Raw genomic sequence first — 18,472 nt, 5'->3', positions numbered from 1 at the left:
TTTTAACACATGAGCATCTTTCCAAGAACATTGCAACGAAAGATAATACAAATAAAAGTACTGAATGTATTCAAAGCTCAGGGCAAACCTATTCAAAGCCTCAACAGACTTTTGTGGATCAGAACATGCACGTCACCCCAGCTACAATGCAGCTTTTACCCTGTTCACCATAGCTGGGGGATTAAAGCTGCCTGTGGACAAGACGAAACAGCATAAAGCATAGACCGAAACTTACCATAATTGTGGTTACAACCACCGTTCTGTTCTCAATAGCTGCTGTGTCATTGCCAAGAGTGGGTACATCTTGAATCAAGACCAATTTATCCATATCATTCCAGTAACCAACCTGCCAAACAGAGAAAATTCTTGAAAACACATCTTAGAACAGTTCTCTCTAGTTATTTTTGGAACCATGAGGGGTATTAATAAGTAAGCAAACAAATTTAAAATGGAGAAAAAAGGAGGTTTTGGAAGTTTTTTTAATTGAAGATGAGCCAGTTTTTCTGACATTAATGATACTGCCTGGTTGTACATTTGGCAACTTCATAATTTACAGTCTTGGAGCAGCCAAGACATTGGGGAAGGAGACGTTCAAAAAAGAATATGGATACAGATGGAATACCATTTTACGTTGATCCTCTCTTCTAGTGGGATTGACTGGCACCCTCTAAAATTAATTTACATGATTTTATCAATGATGTTACAGGTTTTACCATAAAGGGAATATGTATAGGGTATTTTTAACAAAAAAGACTTGCATATATAAGGCAATATAGAAATAGTTTGGGGTTTTACATAACCTAGCCACTGGGTAAAAATCTGACCATTTCTAAAATGCTAAATACATCCGAGGTTAATATTAATGAACAATATTTTCACTTGTGAAGATTACACTTAAATTCGTATTTTTTTTAAAAGATTTTATTTATTTGAGAGAGAGAGAGAATAAAAGAGAGAGCATGAGGCGGGGGGGGGGGGGTCAGAGGGAGAAGCAGACTCCCTGCTGAACAGGGAGCCCGATGTGGGACTCGATCCCAGGACCCTGAGATCATGACCTGAGCCGAAGGCAGTCGCTTAACCAACTGAGCCACCCAGGCACCCAAATTTGTATTTTTTTATTTTTAAATCCTTACATTACTTTCTCACTTAGAGGTGAAAGAAAGTCCTTTCCATAAAATATATTAAGTACTTAGTTAAGTACTTTACAAAGCAGGAAACTCTAATGGGGTCCTAAAGGAAATTTAGGGTTCTTTGTATCCTGCCAACTACTAAGTACTAGGAATGGCTAGTACTGCTTGCTCTGGGGCAGAGCACCTAAATACGCATCTCAAGGTTTATACACACAGCAAATGTAGAGGTAGGTGCAACAGGGACCCGCCCTTTGGAGATGAGGACCTAGCAGGTTAACAGCACACGAGGGGGTCACACCCCAGAGGGGCCGGAATTCCAAACATTCTGTAAGACACCGAGTCCACCCACGCGGCTGCCAACCTCCACGACCTCCCCAGTGCGTGTGCACTCAATGCGTGCCCAACTTCTTTCTTGAATTTCTGGATACAGTTGATCAAACTCCTGTCTCCGATAAAATGTATGTAACTGCTTACTGGTCTGTATTCACTGTTGGTTCTAATGTTCTTGGAAGTCTCCTGCTTCCTCCAACTTTCTTGACTGTCGTGTTAGTATTTGTGGACGTATTGAAATAAAGTAAGCATTAATGTGTCGGCAACAGGTGCTGTGTTGTTCACAAATGTCGCACATACAGGCACAGCATAGATGGGGGAAATGAATTTTCATTAATACGGTTGGCTGTAGTTGTTAGTTTGATTTGAAATTATGAACATCTATCAGTTCAGCAATAGTTTTCAAGTGTCCATATGAATCTATTGGTAGCTGACATTTACTTAATAACTCAGCGAAACAGTTAATTTAAAAACAAGTATGCCTTTGAGACGTACATACATCCTCATGCAGCCTCAATTCTTACGTGTACTTACAAAATAAAAAAAAGACAAAACATGTCAGTTGCCTCCTGTTAATTCTCCTTTCCTCATGATGGTTTATATGACATGAAAATAGGTTTTACAGCTTAGCACTTGGTTACGAGGCAGCCGCCCTCCAGGTCTCAGCAGCCCATTCTCTGGGAAAGGCATTTTTCTTTATTAATGAGATCCCACAACAGAAAAACCACAGATTTGGGACATTCTGAAGAGTCCTCAGATGTTGGCAAGACCTTGACATTTTGCATTTAAAACAGCTTCACGACTATCTACCCTTAAAAGAAATGATTTAGAAGTGTTGACAAATTAAACTAAAGAGCAAAATTTTACCTAACTGTATCTGTTTGCCTTATATTTACCTGCAATTCTGTGAAAAAAGGAAGATGTGGTTTGGGGTATGGGACCATTCATGCTAGATCTCACTGGGCCATAGACACGCTGGGAAGGGCGTCAGAGAGTCACTTCCCGAAGAAAGGAATCCTAAAGTTTGGACTAGAACACCTCATGTGAGATGGGGTTTCCTTCTCTAGTTCTTCACATCATTTTACAATGTACTAAGAACTCTTTGCATGCCTGGTCTATTTAATCAGACAGGGAAGTAGGCATTTTTCCTAGAGACAGAAATTGGGTGAAGAATACTTTTGTAATGCTGGAGCAAAAATATGGAAGTGTTTAAATCACTCAACTGGCAGGGATGTCAGGAACATATTTGTCTTCTCTGGACTCCTAAAGGTGAATTGTGCATAAACACCACCACACTACGAGTAGACATCTCTGTGTTTACAGTGGCCCTTGCCTGCAATGTAGGGATTGGGTTCAGGAGGAGCCCCTGTTCTACTCAAAGCTTGTTCCTTGGAGGGCTGATAGGACCAGACCTTCCCCCCCACCCCAATATGGCTTAATTCCCACACCAGCCCTAAAAAGAACTCTTATGGGCTCCGGGTCTGATGGTATTTCATAGCAACAAAGAGAGTGAGCTCTGGAGCTAGCTGAGCCCTGGTTTCCAACCCCCTCCATGTCTTTTGAGCTGAACATCCCTGGGCTGGTTCCTCGGTGTCTCTGAGTCTTACTTTTTCCTCTTCTTTAAAATGAGAAAAGATATATCTCTCTTTCAGGTTGTTGTGAGGATTATATATAAAAATGCACATCAATTTTCCATGTCTGTGTTTGGCCTATCATCTGCTCTCAATACATAAAATTTTTACAATTGAGAGTTCCTGAAAGCACGCACATCTGGTTCTGGGGCATTCCCTGGGGGGTCACTGGGCTGGGAAGACTCCACCCCACTTAGGAGCCAGGACTTCGGAAAGAGCTAGAACAAGTCCCTGCATCAGGGCTCCTGCTACAGCAGTCAGACGATCTGATGGGCAGACTCTGATCTATTTTCAGAGACAACTCCCTTGCTGGCAAGTGTCCCATTTACAAGAGCGATTGCTCACTTTCCAGACATACTGCTGAATTTCATCAGCAGCGTGTTTCTCGTGGTAGCTCATTTTTAAGTTTAATATTCCTGACAGAATGCCCAAGTTGATCGCTGCCACAGAAAAACGAAGACGGATGAGTTTACACGATTTTACACTTCATATTTCTTTCAAGAGTCTTAGATGGGTGTCAGCTGAGTGTGAAGACATTCCTCACTCTCCCCAGTCCCTCTTTAGCTTCCCTTTAAAAAACCTTAATTGTCATTACCAACAGGCCATGGCAGGATTCAGTGTCATAAATAACTCACTTGCTCTTACCACTCATTACCACCAGTCTCCTTTTTACATTATTCTTTCTTTTATAGAGAGGTCATTTTGCTTTTGGTACTTAACTGTTTTGTGAAGTATGGGACTGTCTTTTGCATTTTAGGAAGCTTGTTTAAGTGGCTAATTTTGCAACGTCTGGTGTGTGGCAGGAAGGTTCTGCCTCCACCCACCAGTGAGCCCGTGTTTTGAGGGGCCTGGGGAGTCCGCTCCAGAGCGGCCAGGATTTTGCCCCAAACGGGCCTCCTTCTTTCCTGTTGCTGGCCGTGTGCGGACAGAGTGGGTAAAGTCGGTGTGGACACGGAACTCAGTACATTTCTTCTGGGAGCACGTCTCATTGCCCCGCTGCAGGCAGTCTTTGGGGGGGCCCGTCAGGCAGCACTGCTCCCCGGCAGTCACCTGTCTCCTGCCCTCGCTGAGCCGGTTCAGGTAGGCTGCAGCGTCCCTGTATTAATGCACTGAGAGGCTGAAAAGCTAGGGATGGTTTTCACAGCAGCTCCAAATCTCTCCTTCTTGTGCACACAGAAGCATGTCCCATAACAGACTGGAGCAAAACGTAACCAGGAGAGCCTCTGACACTTCCCATCGTGACTTCAGCTGTCCTCCCTCCCTGACTCACTTCAAGTTCTCGCCGCTTCCAGCTTCCGTGCCTACCTGGCTAACGTTAAATCCTACCTCCTCCATGAAGCCTTCTTCGATTTGTTTTCTCCCAGCTGCAAGTAATCTCTTCCTCTTTAGAATCTCCACATGTCTTCTCTTTAACTGTCATGGAACTTGTATTCTACCCCACCAGAAAGTAAACTCCTTTAGAGCAGGTTCTACTCGGGTGGAATGATGATGCAGAACCATTCCAGAGACAGGCACACCTGAATTAAAATCCTTGTTTTTCTCATTTACGAGCCTTAGACAAGTAACTATAACCTGTTGGGCTATAATTTTCTCATTGGAAAAAGGGAGCTAATGGTACTCGCATTACAGGTTTGTTGTGAGGATTAAATTACACCAAGTCCAGTGTTTGGGACACAGCAGACATTTCATAAATTACAGCTATCATTATTACATTCTAACAGGAAATCACATATGAGAAAGTTTTTTAAAACAGCCAAGTGTTTGGACAGAATTTTTAGATAAGGTAACTGAACATGTTTTTCCTTGAGCATTCTAGCTAATCCTACAGAAAAGGAATGTTAAACATTACGTACGTTAGGTATAAAATGTCGTTGTCAATTACCGGGGTGGGATCCTATGGTTCCATTACATCCGGTACTTTCTGGATGTTTGGAAGACCACAGATCTGCCTAGTCACATCCTACCACCAGCGGAGTTAACTCCCGAAATCCAGGAATCTGTCAGCTTCCCACCCAACCTCCTTGTCCCCTCAATTAGAGTTTCTCAGGTATTTCTCTCCCCCACTAGCCAAGTGATAATCTTAATAATCTCATCTTCTACCTTCTCTTTCTTTTGCTCATTGGAATGTGTTTACTTGCTTATTTCAAGAACATATAGTCAGTTCTCAGTAAGCCCACTCCTTAGAAGTAGCTTCCTTTGTTCTCTCTGACGATTTCATAAATGACTGCATGGAGGTGAGTAGGTCTCTTAACCTGCAAGATGTACTTTCCTGCAGAGTACATTTTGTTTTTCAGGATTCTTTTTGCTAAGTCTTTTTTTTAAAATATTGCTTCCACTTTGGATAAAGGATGTAAACAGTATGTAAATTAGTTTGTTTCAGCTTTGGCACACCATTACATATCAATTATATGACACAAGAATTTATTTCAGCACAGATTATAAAAAAATACAATTTGTAAGTACTCACATTTAAAAACAAATGCAGAATATTCAGCTACCTTTTACCTGTAAGCCTTTAAGAACGTCAAATGCAAACTAAGAAAGCAGGTTGAGTGTAGCTCACCTTTCTGGGACCCGTGCTCTTCAGCTCAAACACATCCATTGTATAATTGACCCTACGTCCATAGTGGTCAAATTGAACATTCCCTGTCAGTCCTTGAATGCGAACCTATTAATGAAAAATAAAATCCATACATATATTCCATGGGCCATTTTGCTTACAGAAATCTTGACTTCATGTGCTAGGCTTATGACAACACATTGGGTTTGGAACTATAAACTATACATAACTCATTAAAAAACCAAAGGGTATTTGAGCTGCTGGGATATAAGCTGAAAGATGTAAATCAAAGGTAATATAGTAATATAAGCACTTCTGCTCTATACTTGAAAGAGGAATATGTTTTTTTTGTTATGTGATAAAGAATACTTCCTCAATACTGAAGTGCGCCTATAGGAAAGGAAATATGGTTCATTCATAGTTAGTTTTCGGTTCAATTTATGTGTTCACATAATACATTAAGTAATCCTGCTAATCATAGTGGATCATATTTCACCTTGATACTATTAAAATTAAGAAGTTCAAAATATAAATATATTAAAAAATTCAAGTTTACTTTATTCCAAATTTCCTTTTAATTCATTTTTACTTAGGATCTGAACTCAGGGTATTTCAGAATGTTTAAAACATTAATATTAAAAATATATACATATTCCATTAATCATTTGAAAAATAATGTTAGTATAACCCAAACAGAGAAAAATAAACAAATTACTTAATCCAAGGTTACAAGGCAATTTAAAGATCTACTGAGGTAGTCATTAGCAGTGTTTAAAAAATATTTCTGGATCTTGTACTTTCTGGACCCAAGATAGGCTGTACTTCCCAGAGCCCTTGTAGTTAGGTAGGCCTATGTGACTAAAATAAGTGAGTTGTAAACAGCTGTGATGAGTGCCACCACTGGGCCACAGCATTTAATCGCCAATCTGAAATCTTCCATAACTCGATTTCCCTTTGTGGCATTTTGGGTGGTAGCTTCTCTGTCAGCCTGGGTCCCTGAGTGATTACAATACACAGAATATCCCTCCTAATATAACGTTTGATTGAGTGAGAAACATTCTTATTCATAGCCGTTGGGACTTGGGGCTATTACTGTGGCGTAACCTAGTTTATCTTGACTAAGCATCTACATAAGATATAAATAGTATTCTACTCAGTATTTTATTTAGAAATGTCTCAAAAATGATAATGGCTTAATATATTAAAATGGCAGTTATAATATATATTTATTCTCAGATAAATTATTCCGTTTTCTTGAATATGCCACTTAAACAGGACTGTGAAATAAACTGCACTTAAATAAAATTGTGAGTTACCTGTTTGAGTGTCCTCTCCATGTCAATCCCCTGGCCCCAGGGAGCGGCAGGATTTGCAAGACAATCCCCAGCATTTCCTCTCCTGGAAATATCAATTTTCTGTCTTCTAAGATTGCGGAACGTTTCGGCCATCACAAGGACTCCATCATAAGTCAGAGCAGATGTGTACTAACAAAATGAAAGTAATTATAATGGTGAATGGTAAAATCTTATCAATCCAGAAACAGTCAGGGGGGCTCTTTGGGCTTATGACATTAAGCACCCGCCCGTCTGAAGGATAAGTAAATTACTGATAATTAATTGATTCTAGCTTCAGGAATTTCTATTATCATTTTATTATAAAGAATGTATACCAAATCTTACCACTCTGATTTTTTTTTTTTAAAGTAGGCTCCATGGAGCCCAATGTGGGGCTTAAAATCAGGACCCTGAGACCCTGATCAAGACCTGAGCTGAGATCAAGAGTGGGACGCTTAACCGACTGAGCCACTCAGGCGCTCCTTTACCACTCTGATTTTAAAAGGAGAAAACACACTCTGAAGAACAGAAATTCGAATGCACAGTTTTCCATCAGCTGAGAAAAGCAAGACCTCTTTTCGTCGTGTCTGAGTAGCAAGAGATAAAGTATAAGCGGCTAAGTGCATGACGGCCACCTTCTGCCTTGGCTCCCGGGCTGTGGTTGTCCCAGGAGGGGCAGGGATGCCTCTTCCGAAATGCCGAGCACGGCTCCTTGAGATTTCACATTTGTTTGCTGACTTGAAGTGTATGTGTGGGTTTGGCTTCTCAGAAGAATGTGGGAATGTTTACCACTCCTTAGATCTAAGATGCCAGAAATAACACTTGCTGATTTAACACTGGTCACTGCGCTCCATAGGAATGAGCATCGCTCTGCCCCCACCGGTTGTGAGTACGTGTGCGGGCGTGATGAGTCTCCCCCCACCCCCATTTCCACTGTAACCCAGGGCCAGGGTGGAGAAGTGAAGTGCATGCCATGTGCTTTCTGAGGACTCCCCCTCACTTCTCTGGGAGAAAAGACAAAGCCCTTGGGAAAAACATTATTCGGGCTAGGAAAAGCACTACTCAGAGGAAAAACAGAAGAAAATGTAGCTTAAGTTTAAGTTGAAAATAAAAGGAACAGGGAACATGTGTACAGTTTGACTAGGGACTTCCTGAACATGTGGAAAAGAGGGGACAATTCTCCCGAAGCACCGCAGAGCACCATGGCTAATCATGGCCGAAAACCGGCACGATCTGTCTCAGGAAATCCATACGGTCCGTTTTCGGGGAGGAACACATCCTAAGCCTGTGCCAGGGTAGTTCTGTGCTGCGGAATACGGAGGATGATCTCCTTGCTTGGCTGCTTGCAAAAGAAAAAAAAATCATTTGAGGTTCAAATTGCAGGAAGCAAACTTAGGCCCCAGGAGTAGTAGGCACACCAGCTGGCATTGTGGGAAAGAGAGGCTGAAACGTGGATGAGATAAAGAAGAGAAATCCTAACAAAGAACCTTTCAAGGGTAGAGAACCTGGTTAAAAAGCTTCATCAGAAAGATGTACGTGGGACATATAAATTAACAGCCTTGCAATACATTCTTCAAAGACATGACAAAATAGATTTATGGACAGGCTTACACCCCCACCACTGGGATGGGGAGGCTGACGGAAATGAAGGTGCTTAAGCAAGGTGCGAAACCAAACAGGAATGTACCTCCTCTCCTGCATGGACCAAGCACATCTTTGACTAGAGAAAGCCACCAAATCATTTTGTTTGTTTGTTTTGTTTTGTAAAGAAAATAAAAAAAAGAAATAAAGGAGAACTTACTAAAGACATAAAGGGCATGAGAAGAATGCCCTGCTAGTATTTTAGGATCAAGAAAGGAAAAAGGAAAAAAACACTGTTGCTTTTTTAATAGGGGGGAAAAAGCTGAGAAGAGATGGTACCAAAAAGCAAATGCATTTGCTGTGTTTTAAGAAGTCCATGCATTTGTACGAAACAAGTGAACCAGGAAAAAGGGCAGATATCATAGAGAGGGGGGCAGATATCATAGAGGGGGGCAGATATCATAGAGAGGGGGGCAGATATCATAGAGGGGGTGGATATCATGGGGGCAGATATCATGGGGGGGCAGATATCATAGAGAGGGGGCAGATATCATGGGGGGCAGATATGGGGGGCAGATATAGAAAGGGGGCAGATATCATAGAGGGGGGCAGATATCATGGGGGGCAGATATCATAGAGAGGGGAAGGAATTAAAGAGGGGGGGGAGATATCATACGGGGGGGGCAGATATCATAGAGGGGGGCAGATATCATACAGAGGGGGGCAGATATCATACAGAGCGGGGCAGAACAGAGCAGATAGCCGGCTAGAGCAGCAAAGACCTTTGAGGTCATAGAGCTGAGACACGGAAAGAGGCAGAAGTTTAAATAGGTTTTACCTTTTCAAGGGATTTAATTCCCTCCTACATGTCTTACTGTGTTAAAGTCCAAGAAATCATATTTATGGGCGCATACTTCTAGATGGCATCTAGAAAATTCTTATTGAATAAATACTTCATTTTAGGGCAGGGTAAAACTAAGGTCTTGGCCGAGAGTTATTTCCTGCTTTAACTAGTGATTGCAATGGAGAAGTGAGCTCTGTTTACCAAGGTTTGCAGATAACAAGACAGAGTTTGGCAGAATCATAGCTCAACGCCAGGAGTCCGGGCTTTGAGAAGAAAGAACTCCATGAATTCTAACTCTGCTACTCATAGTTTTATGGGAATGTGTGCATTTTTCAGCTATGGAACACAAAACAGAGCAAAACCAAACAGAACAAGATAACAGTGACTATTTCTTGTGGTGGTTGCAAGAATGAAATAGCATATGGTATCTGTGAGCTCTTTGAAAAAGGTGCTGGACACTGGCTGGGAATTGCAAGGACAAGGATGTGTCCCAGATCGTTACTGCTCCATAGGAGTTTAGAGAAGGGAAACAAGAAGTACATAAAAAATTATGGTAAGTCCTTGGTGAGAATAACACAGTCAAATATTATGGAGATCACACAGCCGGAAAGGCTCATATTTTCTGGAAAACTAAGGAAAGGCTTCATAGAGAAAGCAGCATTTGAGACAAACGCTCAGTAGGTGGTTGGATTTGACAGATGGAAATGAAGTGGAGAGCAGTGGAGGTCCGGGCAAGAGCAGAGGGACTGGGAAGGAGGGGAAAATGTAGGGCAGTGCAATTTGGCTGGCCAGACAGGAAGCAAAAGCACATCTGACTGGAAAGACTTGCTAGGCCTATCTTGTGGAATACCTTTATTCCAGAAGATTTCTTTTGCATTAGGGCAGGGAGTCACAAGATCAGAAATCATGTTTTACATCTTTGATGGGACACCAAAAAAATCAAGTACAATTCAAGGGAGTGCATTTGATCCTCCTCATTCATGGATCCTGTATTTGTAAATTTGCCTACTTGCTAAAATTTGGTTGTGACCCCCAAATCAATCCTTGTGGGGGGTCATTTGCAGATGTGGGTAGAGTGGTGAAAAATTTGAGTCACGCAACACACACACCCAGCCGCAGTCAAGCAAGATAGCACTCTGCCTTCTTGTTTTGGCTCTCGTACTGTAAACACGTACCTTTGGAGGAGTCTCAGATCCTGGATACTCTCTCTGGTCTAGTTTCTTCCAACGATCCATTAGTTTGGTCACCATAGGTGTGTTAAAATCGACCAACTGGAATCCTGTAACATTGGCTCCACCATGTACAAATCTCTCAAGAGAAATATCCTTGAATCCCTATAGAAATCAGTATGGCAGTTTGCTAAGTTTAGTTCATTAGACATTTCAGCTCTTCAATGGTAACATAAGTTAATAACAAACATGGATATCTATCTAGATTTCTGATAAAGCAATGGCTGGAGACGGTGGAGGGTTCAATTATGCCTAATTTAGCTGTTAAATTCTGTCATCCCAAATCTAATACATGAGAAAAGGATAAAAATATTTTCAGTCCAGCTCAATTTAACAAGTATTTCTTGAATGCCTCTGAATGCCTTTTATGAAGCATGGATCTCACACAGATACGTAGAAATGTGTCTTATGTGAAGGGAATATCAAGGTATTATGACAGATTGAGTCTGTGATGGGTACCTTTTTAGGGGGGTTCAGTTTAATTACAAAGTGGTCTGAAAGCAGACGGAGCCAATAATTTGAGCCAGAGAGTGTAAAAGTTTTGATTCTATGAGTCACTACAATCCTCAAAGTCCTGGGACATGGTAACGGAAGAGAAGAGAGCAAGACAGGACATTCGTGGACTTCTGTGTGCTGGGAAACAAGATGGTGCTCACCAGGTGGGCTGAGGAAAGAGTGTTCTCGCTCCGTCCACAGGTGAATTGCAAAAATTTTGTAAAGTTGTTTACTTTCCTCTTCCTATCTATCAATTTTTTTTATACCTGGCCTTTTTTTTCCTGCTAAGTATTTAAGGTGCTTTACAAAAACAAACACTCAATACAAGTGTAAAACAAATGGGCAATTAGAAGAAGAGGGGGAAAAAACCTATTAGGTAAGTGAATTAATAAAACCAAAGGTATCGGCTCAGAGAAAAGTAACTCCCCCCAACACAAACACATGTGCACACGTGAGTTTCTAGCATCTGTATTTGCTTTTTTTTTTTTTTTTTGGTTTTCTCTTAGTATTTAGTGAAGTGTTTTTTTTAAAATTTTAAATATATATATTTTTATCTGTTTTAAAGATTTTATTTATTTATTTGAGAGACAGAGAACAAGCAGGGTGGGGGCAGACTCCCGTAGAGCAAGGAGCCCAATGACGAGGGGCTCGATCCCAGGACCCCGGAATCATGACCTGAGCCGAAGGCAGATGCTTCACCAACTGAGCCACCCAGGCGACCCAAGTTTTTTGTTTTGTTTTGTTTTTGTTTTTATGTGAATTTGATTCAATTGTGTGAGTGAACTAAGGGAAAGTGTTTTTTCTATTTTTTGGCGAAAATAAACTCCGCAGCAGTGACCCCGCAGTTAGCACGGGAATCGGCGCAACAATCAGGGAGAAGACCAGGGCCTGGGGTTGCCTCTGCCGTAATGTGTCTCAGCCTCGGTTTCGGAAACTTCTGTTTTTCGTTAATAACAAAGCAGGCTATATATGCACACTGCTGTTTGGCTATCTAAGAAGAAACAGACCAGTCTACTGACAACGAAGCGAGGTTGCTCTGGAAAGTGCCAGGAGTGTGTATTTATAGCTAATACTGACGGTGGGCTTCTTCTGTGCTGGGCACTTGACACAGATGATCTAGTTTGGTTCTCCTAACAAGATGAGATACATCCTATTATTAGACTTATCTTACAAATAAGGAAACCAAGGCTCAGTAGATTAAAGAAAAACTACTGAAGATCATATAGCAAATACACAGTAGAACCAAGATGATTCTTGCATTGGCCTTTTCTGCCCTAGGCTCCTGTGGATTCTTACCCAAGGTAAGAGGAGAGAGGGGTATACTGTCGAAAACTGTCCACGTCCTGAATCCACCTCTGTAACTTACTGGCCGTGGGTTTCCCATGTGCAAAATGAGAATAACAATGCTAAAGTCACTAGCACATCTGGTTTGAAGTCAGTAAATGATAGCTGTTATTAATTAATTCCCTCAACAAATATTTATCCCCTGCCTATGTTGTGCCAGCTAATTTGACAGCTCATCAGTAACACTCTCGTTTCACTGGGAGAGAAACTAGACACCAGAAAGCAAATCCACGTTTTTGAAATGGGAAAAGCACTGTCCATCAATCTCTAGCTAGTAAAATGTCAGCCGACATTTGTTTGCTTCGAAGGGAGGAGAGGGCTGACCCACGGGCAGGCAAAAAAAATTCGTTTTCTAAAAGCCACAGCGATTCAACTATCGCATTAGTTGCTAACTGATGACATTATTAGTTCTTTCAGCACGGCTGAAACAGAAGACCGGCCACGCTTCCTTGCACAGCCTCTCCCACAGCTGCCAGACACACAGGCAAAGCCGCAGCCTTCAGAAGAACCCTCGGATGTCAAGTCTCACTGATAACAGTACACATTTCTCTGATTCCATCCGGATATGCTGACGGAGAAGGAAAAAATACCACATCGGATTTCAAAGTTCTTTCAGTTCTGACCTGAATGAGTGGTGGGTGGCTCCGTTAATTTTAGCTATGTCTGTCTGAGTACAGGCAATATTTTTCCTTTCATACACTTTAAAATAGTTTTATATAGAAAAGTGATAGGATCTAGGCTGTGAAGTCGTTTTCTTGGAAACAGTTACCTTGGTGCCTATTGAGACTTCAGTTTTTACCCAGAGAGTATTGTGGAAGGAAGGTTCTAGGAGACACTGTTTTAAAATTGTAACTCTACAGTGTGTGTGTGTGTGTGTGTGTGTGTGTGTGTGTGTGTGTGTGAAATCAGTGGTTAGTAACTAAGTACACAGTATATATAGTCTCTCTATATAATATACTGACATCCTAAGGAAAGATTAACTTTCAACTTGCTTTTCCTTTTAATTTCCACTGACAGTTCATACATCCTCTGGGGGTAAAGAAGCAAAAGGATAATAATAAATGGCAGGACTTTGGATATCCCGCTGACTATTGATGTAAATCTGTAAATCCATCACATCACAGGTGCTTAATAAATGCTCATCCTTTAGGGTGTGACCAATTCTGATCATATTTCTGCTGTTTTGCATTTCAGGCTCAAAGGACAAGGAAATCACACCGAGACAGCTCTTGTACGGTTACCAGAAGCGCTGCCGAGCAGAACGGGAGAGGCTTCCTTTTAACATCTTTTAAAAACCAGGTTGTTAAGAAATTGACTTAAAGTATGCATTTTTGGTAACCAAGTATGTAGATGGTGGAATCAGATGTGCTCAATGCAGAAAAGTTAAAAATACAGTAAGCACAAAGAAAAAGGTAAAAAAAAAGTCTTCACGTTCATGGAATCCTGAGTGGGGTCACTGCCGGTGAGTGAAAACGTGCTAGTCTGCAAATATGGGGAACTGAGTTCTAGGCCCCATTCTGACATCAACCAGATGCCTACATGCGGACAAATCACTTTACTTTCTGTATCTTAACTTCCTTACCTTCCAAACGAGGCATGGATGGTATGTGCATGTCTGTGTGTTTGTGTGTGGTGAGGTCAGGGACAGGTAAGCAAGAGCTGTGGTTCATCTTTAATGATATACCCTGATCATTCCGTAATTTTATACTACTTCAAGAAAGAGCCAGGTGTTTTCCTAAATGTAAATGGAATATATTTTAAAAAATTAGAAATCTAAATGAGACCAAGATTTTAAGAATTTGCCTTGCGTGCAACAATGTCAACAGTTTCTTGTTGCTCCTGGTGGCCGTATTTAACTACTCTGACTGCTGGAGGAGGGCAGAAGGAAGCTGTGAATACAAATACAGAGAATGTCTGTAAGGCCAGATCCCCCTCAAGGGTGGTATAGGTAATATCTAAATGAATGCTCACTTTGTGGCTACATCAGGTATTTACTAATTTTAATTTTATTTATTTGATTTATATATTCTTTGCAATCAGACAGGACAGAGTTTCAATCTTGCTTTTGAGACTCAGGATCTGTGTGATCTTGGGCGAATTACACTGAACCCCATTTTGCAGTCTATAGAATAAGCATCTATGTTGAGGGTTAATTAGAACAATTATAAGCAACAAACTAAACACAATGACAGAAGCTGGATGCTGGAGGATAGGCAGCCCTTTAACAAAGAGGGAGGGTAAGGGTACTTTTTAGAAGGTCAAGTAAGACATTGTTCTTCCTCTGATGAGCTCGCAGTGTGCCTGCAGTATCTTACTTGCAGCTGGGTGACAGCACGGTGGACCTACTTGGTACAGAGGAGGGGTAAAATAATGAGTTCATGGATGAAAAAAAATAATTGCATTCTGTATTATTGGTACCTGGGGTGACCTGTGAGCCCCGAAGAGGCACTATCAGATTCAGTACATAAGGACAGCTTTCTGGAAGAAGTGACTGTTTATCAAGATTGGGTGGACTCAGGATTGCCTCCCAGGGAGACAAAGCTAAAGCTGCGAAGATAAAAGAGCTATCAGGTGTCTGGGAACTAGTCTGGTTTTGGGAAGGGGCACATGTAGGGTGGAGTGGGAGAGAGGATCTGGGGTTAGGAGGGATAAAACTGGAAGGATTTTGTGCCTTAGGGACAAGAGTGTCAATACTCCACCCTTAAGGATGTGGGCAGCGCGGTGCCTAGGTTTGGTAGGACGTGGTAACAAATGGGCACTGGCTGTGTGTCCTTTTGAGAACTGCAGGAAGTTTTATGGAGAGGTGAGATGACAGGCATTAGCAGGGAGGGCTGGAGAGATCTCAGGGTCTTTCCCTGTCACAAAGCCCCGGAATCCTTTTACTGCATTTGCAGCCTAGAGCCAAAGAAATACTTTGAGCTGGGAAATGATATGATCATACTTGTCTTAAACAACAACAGCAACAACAAAAAATCCAGGAGCAAAGTAAACAAAGAACTGGAAATGAGAAAGTCGATGGGCAAAGTAGGGAAGCATTTTTCTTACTTAAATCTCTGAAAAACAGACCATAGTGAACCAACAGATAAAGTTTTCCTGCTTCTAAGTATCTTGGAAATTTCTAGAACAGAGTTTAATCTAATGAGATACAATTAGACGACAGGTATGTCTAAGTAAAACATTCCCACATACAAACCAAAAACAGGACAGAGGAAAGAAAGATTTTAGCAATCTTTCCTTTCTTACAAATTTTGCTCATCCTTAATGTGCCGAATGACAGCGGCAGTGATATCAGAAAAATTTCAAGAACCCGGGAGGGGCACATCCCTGCACTTATGTATCAAGCAAAGCTCATGCTATTCGGATGGCATCAACTCTTGTGGGTCTTCCTGGATGCTTAGCAGCCTAAAGTTTGAGTCACAAAGGAAAGGGATCCTCGTTTCTTTCGGCCCTTGGCTGGGGAGGTGAGGTCCCAGCCCACTGCACGAGCAGCAAAGCGAACCAGTGGGACATGGAGAACATCAGTCTATTCCCGTTTCATCAAGACAGAAGGATGCATGATATTGAATCATAGTTAATTGAAGATGATAAATTTAACTTATGGATAATGAAAAGACAGTTTTGAGTAGTGCTGATGAGCTTTCACAACCCATTTGCATCCTCACTCATAATGAAATGGAATGTTATTTTATTTAAATATGTGAAATCTGCCTTTGATATTTCAGGTAAAGGATTTAATGGCCATTAAGAAGCCAATATTTCTGGGACATTACTTGTTTTCTTTCTTGGTTTAGAGGATTATCATTTGAAAAGAATAAAAAAAAATATCCATAATGAAATTCGGTTTCTCTGTGGAGATAACCCTGCTTAATTATAAGGGAGTTCCTTAACTTTTACTTTAAAAATGTGTGCTTGTAAATTCATGATATATTTTAGGCAGCACATATGGATTTCTGATGTCTGTCTTGCTTCATTCTTCTCTTTTTGGTAAATATGAGTTGGCCTTCATACCTTCTGCTTTCTTTTTCAACGTTATGACTACAGAATATTTTATAGCATCTGGACTACTTGTAGCCACCAGTAACCAGTAAGAATTATTATTTTAGAAATCGGTTCTTGCTACTACTGTTAAATCAGTCTTTTCTTCAGCTTTATTGAGGTATAACTGACAAGTACACTTGTAATATACCTAAAGTGTACAACGTGATGATTTGACGTACGTATACCTCGTGAAAGCGTTCCCACCATCGAGTTAATTAACACATCCATCACCTCACATGTTTACCTTCATTTTTGTCTCTTTTGGTGAGAACCCTTCAGTTCTACTCTCTTGGCAAATTTCATTTACATAATACAGTATTACAAGCTACAGCTACCATGTTACATATTAGATTCCGAGACCACATTCATCTCATAACTGAAAGTTTGTAGTCCTCTACTAACTTCTTCCTGTGTTCTCCACCCTCCAGCTCCTGGCTAGCAACACTGTTCTCTAGGAGTTAATCTATGAGTTAGATTTCTTAAAAAAATTCCCAATATAGGTGATACCATGCAGTGTTTGTCTTACTGTCTTCTTTCATTTAGCATTATGCCATCCTGGTTCATCCATGGTGTCAGAAATGGTGGAGTTTCCTTCTCTTTTATGGCTGATGTACATATATATTTTATCCATTCATCTGTTGATGGACACTTAGGCTGTTTCTATACTTTGGCTACTGTGAATAATGCTACAATGAACATAGGGGTATAGATACCTTTTAGATATTATTCTTTTCCTTTGGATATATACCTAGAAGTTGGATTGTTATTTTTAATTTTCTGAAGAATCTCCGTATTGTTTTCCGTAGGGGCTGCATCAGTTCCCATTTCCACCAACAGTGCACAGGGATTCCCATTTTTCTACACCCTTACCAGCATTTGGTTCTCTCTTTCAGATAATAGCTGTGCTAACAGGTGTGAGCTAATATCTCACTGTGGCTTTGATTAGCATTTCCCTCATGATTAGTGATGCTGAGCACTTTTTCATGTACTATTGGCCATCTGTGTGTCTTTTTTGTTAAAATAGTCTTTTGCCCATTTTTATTTTTTATTTATTTTTTTAAAAAGATTTTATTTATTTATTTGAGAGAGAGTGAGAGAGAGAGAGAGCACAAGCCAGAGGGAGAGGGAGAGGGAGAAGCAGACTCCCCGCTGAGCAGGGAGCCCAATGCCGGGCTTGATCCCGGGACTCCAGGATCATGACCTGAGCTGAAGGCAGACGCTTAACGAATGAGCCACCAGGCGCCCCCTCTTTAATTGAGGTATTTGTTTGTTGTTGTTGTGGGTTTTGTTTTGTTTTGTTTTTGCTATTGAGTTGTAAAAATTCCTTGCATTCTGGATATTAATATCCCTTGTTAGATAGGTGGTTTGCAAATTTTCTCTCCCATTCCATAGGTTGCCTGTCCGCCTTGTTGAACGGCTTCCTTTGGCAGGTGGAAGCTTTTTACTTTGTCCGGGTCCCACTCGTTTGTTTTTGCTTTTTGTTGCTGTGCTTTTGGAGTCAGATCCAAAAAAACACCGTAAGATCAACGTCAACGGGATTACTTCCCAGGCCTTCTTCTAGGAGTTTCACAGTCTCAGGTCTTACATTGAAGAATTTAACCATGTTTGAATTAATTTTTGCATATGGTGTAAGATAAGGGCCCTGCTTAGATGTGGATATTTAGTTTCCCAACAGCACTCACTGAAGAGACTCCCCTTCCCCTACTGCACTCCTGGCTCCTGTGATGGAAGTTAATCAACTGCAGATGCCAGGTTGTACCCTGGGCTCCGTAATCTGTTCCACTGATCTGTGTCTGTTTTTATTCCAATACCACACTGTTTTGATCATTATAAGCTTGGTAATACAGTTTGAATCAGGAAGTGTGGTGCCTCCAGCTTTGTTCTTCTTTCTCAAGATTGCTTTAGCCTTTTGCGATCTTTTGTGGCTCCATACAAATTTTAGGATTGTTTTCTCTA

At 41.1% G+C, this 18,472-nt stretch overlaps 1 protein-coding gene across 12 annotated transcripts in view; it reads right to left on the bottom strand.

The window, feature by feature from the left end:
- Nucleotides 1-18,472, bottom strand: part of GRIA4 (glutamate ionotropic receptor AMPA type subunit 4) — a 578,537-nt gene that overhangs the window by 62,431 nt on the left and 497,634 nt on the right. For all 12 annotated transcript variants that reach the window (XM_032427877.1, XM_032427876.1, XM_032427875.1 and 9 more), the window contains 4 exons: nt 10,586-10,744; nt 6,968-7,135; nt 5,655-5,759; nt 236-346 (listed from right to left, as the gene is read on the bottom strand). In XM_032427877.1, the coding sequence (XP_032283768.1) occupies nt 236-346; nt 5,655-5,759; nt 6,968-7,135; nt 10,586-10,744 (543 nt within the window). The remainder of the gene's footprint in view (nt 1-235; nt 347-5,654; nt 5,760-6,967; nt 7,136-10,585; nt 10,745-18,472) is intronic.

This window comes from Phoca vitulina, unplaced genomic scaffold (genome assembly GCF_004348235.1).
Source record: "Phoca vitulina isolate PV1807 unplaced genomic scaffold, GSC_HSeal_1.0 scaffold38, whole genome shotgun sequence".
In the NCBI taxonomy this organism is placed as follows: domain Eukaryota; kingdom Metazoa; phylum Chordata; class Mammalia; order Carnivora; family Phocidae; genus Phoca; species Phoca vitulina.
Note: the sequence above shows the minus strand (reverse complement) of the source record. Positions and strands in the feature narration are given on the sequence as shown.